This window comes from Tinamus guttatus, unplaced genomic scaffold, assembly GCF_059628265.1.
Source record: "Tinamus guttatus ecotype Peru unplaced genomic scaffold, ASM5962826v1 Tinamus_guttatus_pri_ptg000048l, whole genome shotgun sequence".
Lineage (NCBI taxonomy): Eukaryota > Metazoa > Chordata > Aves > Tinamiformes > Tinamidae > Tinamus > Tinamus guttatus.
The window spans coordinates 2,531,577-2,543,804 of record NW_028288582.1 but is presented as its reverse complement, the minus strand read 5'-3'; the positions used below and the strand labels follow the sequence as shown (position 1 = coordinate 2,543,804).

At 38.9% G+C, this 12,228-nt stretch overlaps 1 protein-coding gene across 3 annotated transcripts; it reads right to left on the bottom strand.

The window, feature by feature from the left end:
- Positions 1 to 752: 752 nt before the first annotated feature.
- PCNX4 (pecanex 4) lies at positions 753 to 11,922 on the bottom strand. Of its 3 annotated transcripts, XM_088539340.1 has the most exons (11): positions 11,867 to 11,922; positions 10,433 to 11,159; positions 8,645 to 8,824; positions 8,039 to 8,553; positions 7,137 to 7,237; positions 6,859 to 6,981; positions 6,242 to 6,605; positions 4,263 to 4,366; positions 2,770 to 3,806; positions 2,017 to 2,203; positions 753 to 1,536 (listed from the first exon to the last, which is right to left on the bottom strand). In XM_088539340.1, the coding sequence occupies exons 2-11, from the start codon at positions 11,119 to 11,121 to the stop codon at positions 1,285 to 1,287; spliced, it is 3,552 nt and encodes a 1,183-aa protein (XP_088395466.1). In that variant the 5' UTR covers positions 11,122 to 11,159; positions 11,867 to 11,922; the 3' UTR covers positions 753 to 1,284. The 3 variants fall into 3 exon arrangements, with proteins under 3 accessions (XP_088395466.1, XP_088395472.1, XP_088395479.1); XM_088539346.1 differs by lacking the exon at positions 11,867 to 11,922 and having other exon boundaries at positions 10,433 to 11,359; XM_088539353.1 differs by lacking the exons at positions 8,039 to 8,553; positions 10,433 to 11,159; positions 11,867 to 11,922 and having other exon boundaries at positions 8,645 to 8,747.
- Positions 11,923 to 12,228: the final 306 nt, after the last annotated feature.

The following is a 12,228-nucleotide window of genomic DNA, read 5'->3' as shown; positions in this document are numbered from 1 at the left end:
ATTGCAAACTTTACATATTTCTTTAAAATCATTTATGGTAACTGATCAAAAGCAGCAGTTATTAGCCAGGTCTATAGTGCATGGTCACGTAACAAGTCTTTAAGATGAGTAATAAAGTGATCAACATCCTCCAAATTACACAACAGTGGGTGTTCTTGCTGAAGACACATGAGCAGCACCAATGCAGTGAGGAGCAGACCTGATTTAAACTGATTTTATGGGGTGAAAGAATTATTGACACCCTGCTCAACCCTGCCAGTAATAACTACCCTGTAATAACTGATGTTCAGAGAAAACCCTCATGCAGTGCTAGGAGGGGTGGGGAGGCCACGTGCCACGAGAACAGGACAAATGGGTCACTGGAGAGATGAGCTAAGGGATCTGTAACATGGCCAAATTCTATTCCAACCATAGCCTGGGTTAAAAAAGAGGCAAAAAAAGATTTTTTTTTTTTTTTTAATCAGGAAGTTATCACTGTGGAAGACTGGATAGTGATGGGAGCACAGGGTGGCAACACTGACAATACAAACACATGTGCATTGTGGAAGAAGGAAACAAAACAAAGCCAGTTCAGTTCCCTCTCTGCCCTGACTACCCGTGTTCACTTTCAGCCGTAGGTCACACACATTATTCATGTGTCAGAACACTCTCTGTTTCACACAAACACTTCTTGCCCCTCAAAAACAAGTACTTGGTAAAAATCTTTAACACTTTCTTTGCTAACACATAACTGATAACTTACTATAACTAAGGAAGATTAAAAGCCAAATGTTATAACAAATGCTAAAACTGAGCTCAATACAATATAAAATGTCTAGAATCAAAAAAAATCATATAAATAGTCACATGTACACTTTGGATACCCACTCTTGTGGTTGACAGTCCTACAGTGAGCTGTAACCTGACTATCAGTGCAAGTCACCTGTCCAGCTATTACAAATCAGAATGCACCAAAAATAGTTTGTGATCAGAATGATGCTGCTCTTCTCCGAGCTGCAGGAGAGAGCTCCGCGTTCTCTCAGTTTGTCAGCCACACCGGGAATGGTGTCTCCAACGTCCCAGCACCAAGAAAACCCAGCTCAAAGCTTCCTGCCTGCTCGAGGTTCGGGCTAGCACCAGTTCTGTGCAAATTCCTTAGGCTGGTTTGGCACTGCCACCCAACGCCGTTCTGCGAGTCAAGTCTTATTTGTCGCATACAAACGTGGCATGAGCATTTGCTCAACATGCAAATGACAATTACAAAAAAAGGGAAAACAAACAAAGAAAGAAAGAGCTACCGAGGGTCTAGAGCAGAGGCACGTGCAGGAGCTCGGATGAGTACACGGGGTAGCCGAGCGGCGGCTCGGCCGCCTGCACCGTGAGGTTGCGGAGCAGCACGGGGTGCGCCTGGATGCTGTAGCGCTCCTCGTCGTCGTTGGTAGCGTACAGCAGCTCCCAGGACAGGTTTGCCCACTGGCCTCGCACCGCCTCGTCATTGAGCTTTCCCACTTGGACGAGCAAGTCCTGAAGCGTGAGCACTCGCCCAGTATAAATCCCCTTCGGAAACAAAGACATCAAAATGTTCAGGACGTTCTCCAAAAAGATCAACAGGCCTCTCAGCTACAAAGCACCAAGTGGAGCTTTGGGACCCGGCATTTTAAGAAAATTGGCCCTATAAACACTCAGCAGCAATAAAGGAAGCTGACTGCAGACTAAAGAGCAAACACACAGTCCTCAGTTAAGACCACATGTGCTGAGCAGACACCCCCAGTCTGTGCTGTTTGCGTACATTTATGAACAGCAAAGTGTTCAACAAGTCTTCTTGGATCAATACTTGCATCAAAGAAACAATCAGCAAATATGGCCACATCTCAAACAGATGCCTTATGATTTCCAGCAACAGCGATGTGAGCTCCAGTCCAGCACAAACATGACCTTTGGCTGCACAGTCAGGTTTTGGGAGACAGCACAATAAAATTCAAGCAGCAGAAAAGAAAAACAAACTCTGTTCTTACTTACTGGCAATTCTTTCCTTACCATGTTTGGATCATGTCCCAAAGAAAAAAGGTATGGCTTCTCCTGGAGAACTGCCTGCTGCCACTCGCGATCCGACACCAGCCCGATGTACCAGTCGTTCTCATACTCTTCCAGACAGTTCACTAGCTCTTTGAAGTCCTCCACTGGCCCCAGACTTGCTTTGTCAACCATAAGTTTGAAAGTGTATCTGAAAGGCACAGAAATCCACACTGTAAGCACTGCTGCAAGATATACAAGAAAGAAACCCTGAGTTACAGAAGTCAGAAATACACCATCAAATGTTATAAAACAGTAGCAAATTTTAAGTTGCTCCCTATCAGTTTAGTCACCAGAAGCTACCATGAACATGCTTTTAGCTCACTGAAATGTGCTATAAAAACATATTTGCTTAAACATCTTTCATTCAACTCAAACATGGGTACAACTGTCTGGTAATGGTAAAAGCAAAACAAAATCCCATCGCCATTATTCTTACATGTTTTGAACAATGATCAATGGATCATTTTTCCCTACTTAGAGGGAATTTCCAGCGGAGAAGGGAAGGAGGAAAGGGTCTCCTTCCTATCACAACCTTCACTACCTGAGGCTATAGACAATATTATTTATGCAGAAAGAAGCAGCAGAAAGAAAATCTAGGTGTCTTTAAATTGCACGGTTTGAAAATGAACATCACTTTGTGAAGTGATACTACTTTCAGAACAACCACCACCCTCTATGTCATTTTTATAATCTCAGGGAACTTTCTTCCTCCACCTGAACGCTTTCAATGCGAGCTGGAATAGCTCTGGTTTGCTGGTTAGCCAGTCCAGCCCCACAGACCAGGGGATCCCACCGGTGTAGGCTCTGAACACGTGGCTAGGGGCAGGCACCGTGTTCTCCAGTCCAAAGAGACCAAAGCAACATGACAAGACACCGTGGATGTATAAATCTTTCAAGGCTTTATCCTTCATAAGGTCTTCAAGTAAATTGGAAGGCTTCTCTTTCAGATGAAAGAAGTCCAGCTGACTCAAAATGAAGCAGTACCAGTCATCAGGAAACCGCTGCCTCATCTCGTGCACTTTGGAAACGGGGACCGGGGCTGTTCTCCACTCTGCCGGGATGCTCAGCAGCTCCGAGTAGGAGCAACTAAACTCGACCAGAGGTGGAACCTCTCGCTGTTTTCCTTTGTCTGCGGCAGGTAGTCCAAGCACAACTGCCCTGTATAACTTATCTTCTGGAGACATTTCCTGTAGGACATCCTGATTCTGGGTTTCTACAGACCCTGGAATAGACAAATGTGTTTTTGGTGTCATTACCACTTGCCCGGTTTCTTTTCTGTCTCTCCCTCTGCCACTGGGTTCAAGACCAAAAATGTCACTGTCATCAGTCCAATCCTCAATCGTATCAACACTAAAGCTATCGTCGTCCCTCAGAGGCCTCGATCTTTCCACTGCACTGCTACATGGATTTTCTGGAAATGATCCTTTTTGGTTCTTGTCTGCAATCTCCAGGCTTTCCCACTGCTTTGATTTTTTATAGCAGTATTGAACAAGCATCCATACAAGCACTTTAATGAAGTCATCTTTCAGATGCTTTAAATTTTCATGAGAGTCAATTATTCCAGACAACACGCTTCTGGCATCTGAATACAGTCTCACAGGTAGAACCGTACAAGGAGTCAAAATGTTTCCAAAATGGTGATTAAGGGAGACAATCTTTGTGTGCTCCTGATGTTCGAAGGCCATTTCAAAAATCTCATCCACTCTGTGAGCTTCAGCAGCATGACAGGAAGTTTCCTGCAATTCCAGCCCCTAAAGTATAAATGAAAACAATTTGGTTTCAGTCTTAACCAGTACATACCCTTATGAGCTATTTTCTTGCAACAAGATTTTTCTCAGCAAATAAAGATACGCTCCCTTGTTGGTATTTCCAGAACTAAGTTATCTACAAGTTTAACCAGAGATCAGCATCACTTGCAAGGTATTTACTACAGTATTCAGCATAGATTGGTAACTGTCTTAAAAACAGTCAAATAAGTTACTTCATAGAGATTTGGCTTAGCCAGCTTATTGAAGTGTTATGTCACAAGTTAGACAATAAAATAATAAAAAGAATTCACATCCTCTACTCATCTTGACTCGTTTGTGACTTTTTAGATTTCCTAAATAATCTGTGTGGTTTACATGGTTTTAAAACAACATGAAAGAGCAGTTCAGCTGCAAGACTAAGTAGTATCAGGTAATAATGAGTCCTTGGCATGCGGTTACCTTAATATTAACACAACAGTAAGTGAAGCCCCTTTCTAGCACCAATATCCACATGAGTCTGTCCTGAAAACGGCACAGGTAGTGTGATCCGGGCAGAGACACACCTAGGCATGGGACAAAAAAAGTTTATAGCCTGGTTATACTTCGGTATTATTTTATCTTTCCTACATGCCCACTGAGGAATTCACATAAATAAAACATTTTTTTTCATTGACATCCAAGTTAATGGAATAAAATGGCTAAAAACCTGGTAAAAATGTCTCGCTAGTACCTAGATTCTTACACAACGTGGCTGCAAACTGGCTCTTGAAAATATAAATCTGTCTCTGGAAAAGCTGACACATGACATTTTTTCCTCTTGATTTCCATAAAAAGAACAATGTCAAATTCTTGCAATTGCTCTTCTTACTGTCATTCTTTTAAGTTATTGCCTGTTTTCATCTCCTCCAATAACAGGCCACTACCCCTGAGCACGGACAGGGACGTTTGCTGCCAGTACAGACTTGCTCCTAATCTCACTCATGTCCAGTGATCACTCAAGTGCACAAAGAATTTCAATTTTAAAGCCCTGTAAGATGAAATCAATGAAACCAACCATTAGGCTATAGTTAAAATTTAAGCAACCTTTTCTATCCCACTGAGCTAATGAAGTGCATTTTCTTGCTAACATTTTACAAGATTTTAATTTTTTTCCTTCTATCAAAGCTATTAAAACACGTTTACAGAGAAATGGGTATGATTTTAAATTAAAATAGAGACACTCAAAGTGCTACTTTTTCACCTTTAACTCATCTGAAAACATACATTTACTTCTTGCTTGAAGACATTCACTCATAGATTTTTCCATTAAAAAGACGAGCATTTTTTTCCAAGATTAGTGCTTTGGATCATTTAATCTGAGGCATAAATGCCACAACATGATCAAAACAGTAACTGGGAAAACATACAAATGCATACGTATACCTAGACACACACCCCTACACACATTTTTGACTGATGAAGGAGGCTAAGTGAAGTTTCTTTCTCCCTTAATGGAAAGAAGCTTCCTAGTTTTCCATTTTTAATACTTCTCCCCCTGTACCAAAACTGCAGAAAATGTTCCCTAATAAAGTGTTTGAATTTCTTCTTCAAAAAAGACTGATTACAGTTAATTTCCACTGTCTTTAAATAGTCGTACGCTATTTTGTTCAAGGCTTATGTAAATATTTGTCTCTTGTCAAAAAGCAATGTCATCTTGATTATTTAGGTTATGCAAAGGCTACATTTTCTTGTTTCTACAGAACACGAGTGCAATTTGCACAGTTACTGTGTCACCAGCTAGGAAAAGGACTCAGTATTCTATCATTTCTGTTTATATAATTTAATAAAATACTCATGATGATGCCTTCTGCAGGTTTAAGACCAAAACGTGCTACTACAACTCTAACCTACCTGCTGCCAAAGATGTGCCATGAAGCCTCATCAACTCGTTCTGGTCTCAACTGTTTACTGCTGCTTAGGCTACAACCATCATTTCAGATTCATTCTCCCTAATTAACACACCCAGATCAGTAAAAATCACCTGCTGGTCCCTGAAGAGGGGCACTGCAGCGTGAATCAGATACATTCACACTCAGAGAGCAGTCTGACATCCCCTCCTTCTCCTCAGTGGCTCCTCACTATCAAGAGGCAGCCAGGATGCTTGTGTGCTGAAGGCACCTCAGTTTATTGCCTAGAATCAGGTGGGATGAATCCATATCACATGGACTTGTTCAGTAGGGATTTTGTTTTTCCTTATTTTTAAAGGAAAAAACAATACAGACCATAACATAGTGAAAGATGATGACTTTTTCCTCAAGGGAGTGATCTCTGAATATTATATTTAACCTATGTGTGAAACTTCATTTAAATCCAATGATACGATTTTCCTACTTTACAGTAAAACGCCATTTCTTAAAGCACTTAACTGCATTCCCCTATGGAATTGTTAGTGTACCCACCCAGGCTGCCAGCTGCTAACGCCGACTGCAGAGCAACAGCCAGGCTTGGGACCAGCTGCTGGTAGTAGACGGTGTCAGCGCAAACACACGCGGTGGCCCCCACGGGTCCCGGCCAGCTCCGGACAGGCCTCGGGAAGCCTATCAGGAAGACCGGGAGCGTGAAGAGCGGCAGCAGAGGAGAGGAGAGCAGCGCAGAGACAGCCACGAAGGTCACCAGGATGGGGAAGAAAACCACGTTGAGGGTGATCAAGGTGGCAGTGGATTTGCGGCGCTGTTTTTTCTCTGTCCATGATGTCAGAAGAATGGCTACGGCAAACTGCAGTTTTGAGACAAACTGGAGCAGTCGATCCCGTAGGATACCGACCTGCAAGACAAAACGAGCACGTATTTATTTGGAATCTGTGCCTAATCACATCCAGCACTACTAAAGCTGACTATCTGGACAAGTTTTGAAGATATGCAGTAAGACTATCATCAACTGATATTAAAATAATGTCTCAATTACAATTTTAGCCTTGACTTACTAGGCCCCAGATCCTAATTGTGTATTGAGACACATGTAAGAAACTGAAATTTAAAGGACAACTATCTGCTTAAATCTGCATGATGACAATTACCAGCAATAGTCTGATTCCTGTATTGAGGCTCCTGTTCCACCACGTGTCCTGATTAAACACCAATATTTGTGTTACTGACACAACCACTATGTCCAGTAAAGCATTCTCTGTATTCTGCCAGACCTAAAAGAAGGATAAGTCAGACATATATTTAAAAACATTTATATATTTTCTTAGCTTTTTTGACCTGGAGTATTTCTTCCAAGCCACTTTAATGCTTAAATCATGCACAAGCAAAAACATCTTAGGCTGAGTAGCAAATTTAAAATTCAAATTACCATTCTAAATATTCTTGTGAATCCAATGCAAACAGACACAGAATGAAGATTTTGTAGGGAGCAGTCAAGTGACAGGAACGCTAGCATAGCAAATGGACACACTGTAATTGAAATAAAATATTCATCAATTTCTTTAAAAAAAATAATTAAAGTCTACAGAGGTAAGCAGTGCAGAATGGAAATCTGAACATAAAAAGAGCACTCTTCCAATCAAGTAATTACTGCAAATTCCTCTTCCTACTACACCTCTGGAATATAAAAATTAAATAGCACATTTGCACTAATGACAAAAGACTCAAACTTTTATGTCCATGTTTAACTGTTGGAATTTTTTTAAGTTTCCCTGAAGATAATAGAAATACTCAAATAAGCAAAACTAAACACAGGAAAACCATTCATCAATCCGCTTCCCAAAACTGCCAAACCTTTATGATATTAAATGAATTTAGATCAAGCTTTGGTTCCCCCACAGTAAACAAATCTGTCACTAACTTTACCAGAAACGAGACCGGGCCCTTTCCTAGGAAGCTAAAAGAACCTAGTAATTAATGAACTTGAAGACTCTAACATTTGTTACTATCTTTTTTTTAAAAAAATCTACAACAGCAGTTTCTCAAAAGTGAATATTGATGTTATAACGAAAGTTATTATGAAGGCCTTGATTTCTAAGATGGATTTTTTAAAGCTTGACCTTTTAGGCTGGCCCTATCACTGATCATTTTCAAATATTCTGAGGCAGTAATTTTGACCTCAATGTGATTCAGCCCAACATCAATAAATATTTCTAACTATTTACTATGTCTTAGCTCATTCACAGAATCTTGCACATAGAGCAATTCTAGTTTGCTGTCCATTTTCCTATAATCATCATCTAACAAACAACAGATAGTGCGTATTCCTACCTAGTGTTAGTAAAATCCTCCTGACAACACCAACTTTCATTAGCCTTCTTTGCTTCTCCATGAACACAGTCACAGTTCTGATATCCTTTGGATAAAAGGGGTTTCGGAAGACTCCACACAAGTACACTCTCTGAATCTCTCTAAGAATCCACATAATTATGAGTAATAGCATCAGAATGTAACTTGCTATAGCCTGAGGACTGCCTTTGGAAAAAGATGAAAACCCAGCAAAGTGATGCAGCAGGCTGGCTTCTAGGAGAGCGAATGTCAGCACAGTCAAATAAAAAATGAATTCCCGCCACCCAAACTGTGTTCTAAGACCTCTGTGCATATTTTTAGACTTGCTGGAGGCTAAGTGGCCGATCAGGGTGTGTTTGAAGGCAAAAGCAATCTCGCTTAGGTTAAGACTCAGTATGAACCCACATCCAGTCATGAAGAGGATCACACCGAGAGTGCTGGGAATGAAATACGATGCTATTGCTGTTCCAGCAGAAATGAGAAACATTACTAATAACCTGTGAAGGAGAAAATAAAAAAGATTTGCTTGAAAAGAAAAAGGTTATCAATGTTATTGATATATTTTATCATTATGTAAACAAAATTTACTTTGTGTTACTTGACAGAGGGGAACCTCCTAGTCCAAACTCCAACAGTTGTTCCATTCCCCATAGAAAAAGTGCATCAAGTGGGGGCAGAATTCCCATTGCCCATAAGACTGGCAGAAAAAGAAACACAATGTGCAAAATCTGGTTCGTCTGTTCTAGAACAGGCGTGTTGACAGCAAACCTAGATAAGAGAAGAAATGTATTTGACTTCTTTAAAGGAAAAGATAGCTGACACATAGAAAGAGTATTTGTTTAACTAATACAGTAAATCCAGAAGCATAAACATTACATAAACTCAGCAGCTCTTTCATTAAAGGAAAATAAGTACCAATGTTTTTCAGTTTATGCTTGGGGCAGGAATACAATAATTAGAACACCAGAACACAAGCTGATTTTTCATTCAAAAGATTCAAAGTCTTTAAATTACCTAGATGAGCCAAATGAATTCAGTGTCCTAATTATTTTGATACTATTGCTACAATACACTGAAGAAACACTGAGTGAAGAAAGTGTTGGGCCCAGAGGCTCAAGACCTCAATCTGATTAACAGAAGAGTGCTAAGGTGTTATTTTAGTGCTACAATAACATAATATCTGTGTAAAGCCAAGAAACAAGTTATAAGAATTAATTCTGAACTGTCATGTTGCCTGTACATCAGAACATAAACTCTCTTTAGGGATATAAATGCATTTTTGTGCATAAAAGTATTTATCTTTCTGTAAAAATGCAAAGATCAGTATTACACATCTGCATAAATTGCAAGCCATATACTATTTATGGAGAAGATAATTAACTTAAAAGATGGACTACTAAGATATCTGGCTTTACTTTTTACTATACAAGTAAGTAATTTTCCAAATAATTTTGTCTGGAATTTTAAGAATGTCTGAAGTTTCTCCTCACAAATTGAAGTATAAGAATTTGGGATCCAAGACCACATGTGTAATTCTCATTTCATAACTGAAGGGATATCTGAGGTAAACCATTAATAAAGGTATTTCCAGGTGCATAACTAGTAAAATCAAACATTTTTTTTGTTTTTTTAAAGTGCATTTAAGCATCCCAAGCATAAAATATGTACGTGTGAAAATAAGTATCAACCAACAAGGCGAAACAACATGTGAAGTAATGCCAAAAAACACTGTGCCTTAAAAAATTCTGCAAATGTTTTGGCTAAAACATTCAGCTGAAAAATGGGAAGATAAAATCATCCCCCACTCATAAATGGATAAAGTTCTAGTGTATTGCATATTTAAAAACACAAGTTCAAAATCCATATAACAAGGCCCACATTTGTCTACCCACTCACTAAATTCATGTTTTGTTTTGTTTTTGCCTGGTGTTTCATTCTACAGAGATAAAATTAAAAAATAATCAAGGATAAGATTTAGGAGCACTGGTTCTAAATCCAAAGTCTGCAGTGTTCAGATCTATGCTTCCCAGGCAGAAAAACTTTTCTTGAGAACATACCTTCAAAAAGGATGATAATGCAAATGCTCTTGTAGAATAACACACTGCAGAAGATAATTTTAACCGTATGTAACTTAGAACCGCTGAGGATCTTCCTAACTTATGTGGAATGCTATAAAACTCAAATAACTTTTTTATATACAAAATAGAGCTTCAACTTCTATTGCATAATCTTGTAGACTTTTTTTTTTTTGGACTTCGACAGCTGAATAGAATTTCAAATTATCTTTTCCTCAGGAAAAAAAAAACATTTTATCTTTATACCAAAATATACAGAACAACCATTGTTTTCATTAGCTAAATGCTGTATTAAGTTTACCTGTGTGCAAGATCCACTGCAATAAAAACAAAAATATAGAAAGGTCTCATGAGCGCAGTAATTTCATACGTATCCAGTGCTTGGAAAGTAGCTGTTTCGGCAGCTGTATTTACAGTTAATGAATACTCTCCTATACATATGGTCACCCATCCAAATACAAAGATGACAACAGTTCCTCCAATGTTACTATAGAGCAAGGTTAATCTGTTGGGCAGCAAATACCAAGTTCCCAGACCACACAATACCCCTGCCAGAAGGGGATGAAACACAGTGTTGATTATATACTTCTTGCCAGGAATAATGAATTTTACAGTCTCTGAACCTACACAGCTGGAAAACTCAAACTCATCTTCATCTGTTAGGGTATTCTGAATTTGCATTCTTTCTACTGTCACTGTCTTCTGTTTTGCATACAGATTTGTCATTTGGAGAGTAAGTGCAGTAACAAACATGAGTCCTCCTGAAAGTGCTGCAGTATAATAGTCTTTCATAATGTCCAGTTGGTACAAAAGTGTTCCTACTCCTCCCAAAACCCATGGTGTCAAGAAAATAATAATCTGATTCACATATATGTAAGGAGGGGCACAATAGCCTAATTTAAAGCGGGGACCTCCCAGCACAGTCTGCGGAAAGCGCTTCAAGAAGAACTCCTGTTTGTAATCATTCAGCAGGGGTACATCTGGACCCATTCTTGTCACTCAGGAATGCTGGATGAGTATCATTTTTCCTGTAAGAGAACAGAAAGAAAAACAAGGCAATATTACAAGATCTAGCATTCAAAACTCAAGCAGACAATTCTTTTGTCCTATTTTCACTTACCAAGTCACAGTGGAATTCTGACATGTTAGTTGACAATAGCCTAAAGCATCTATATACCTCCCTAGAACACAACTACTAAACAAACATCTCAAATGAAGGAAAAAGAAAAACAAAAAAAAAGACAATATATTTTAAAATAAAGAATGTATTGATGATCTAAAGCTTTCTGCAACAAATAAAGCACATGAACTATTCTTGGAAAATGACAATCAATTCATTTCCACAGAAGAAAATCTTCCTAAAACGGGAATGCTTTTCATCCAGCCTGATTCCAATCACATCTTGCCAAGAACCTCCAATTCCAATTAATCCTGTTAAAGATCTCCATATATAAGTAGCTGAATAGAAGAGCAGCCATTAATTTCAGTGACTATCCATGTAAAATCAAGGAATACAGCTACACTTGGGTCTCTAGAAAAAAATCAAATTACAAACTATCCTACTTACAAAAAATTACTTTAAGTATTAAAAATTGCATTTGTACATCAACATTTTTACCATCTTCCCCATACAGCCTAGTCACAGAATAGGATCTTATTGTATCGCACAAGATCAGCTTCTGACTCCAAAACTGGTTACTTAAATATAAAATACATATATAAAAACAAAACTTACAAGTTGTAGCAAAATCAGCATATATTCTATTCTATATTCAGTCATCGAAGAAAACTGGAGAAAAAAAAAAGGACACCCGTAAACCTTCAAAATCAGCAGTGTTTTGACAGAGATCAGATTTAATGTACACTCAGATGATGAAGCAATGTAGGAATAATGGTTGCAGGAAGGTAATTAGACAGTCAAACACAATCTTATACTACCAGTCACAAAACCAAGCACCTATGGATGACAGGCAAAAATATTCTAGACATAGGGTGAAAACAACAGCATAATGAATATAATGTGAAAGCACTCATTCATAATAAAAAAGGTGTTGGCATGCGTTAGAAGAGGTGCAAGGATTGCAATTCTGTGTTCCT

Coding starts and splice junctions, on each gene's coding strand:
- PCNX4 (XM_088539340.1), bottom strand. CDS start 11,121: ATGGGTCCAGATGTACCCCTGCTGAATGATTACAAACAGGAGTTCTTC. Junction 6,982..7,136: donor TCACAAGAATATTTAGAATG/GTAATTTGAATT, acceptor TCCTTCTTTTAG/GTCTGGCAGAATACAGAGAA. Junction 4,367..6,241: donor GTTAGCAGCTGGCAGCCTGG/GTGGGTACACTA, acceptor TCCCATGCCTAG/GTGTGTCTCTGCCCGGATCA.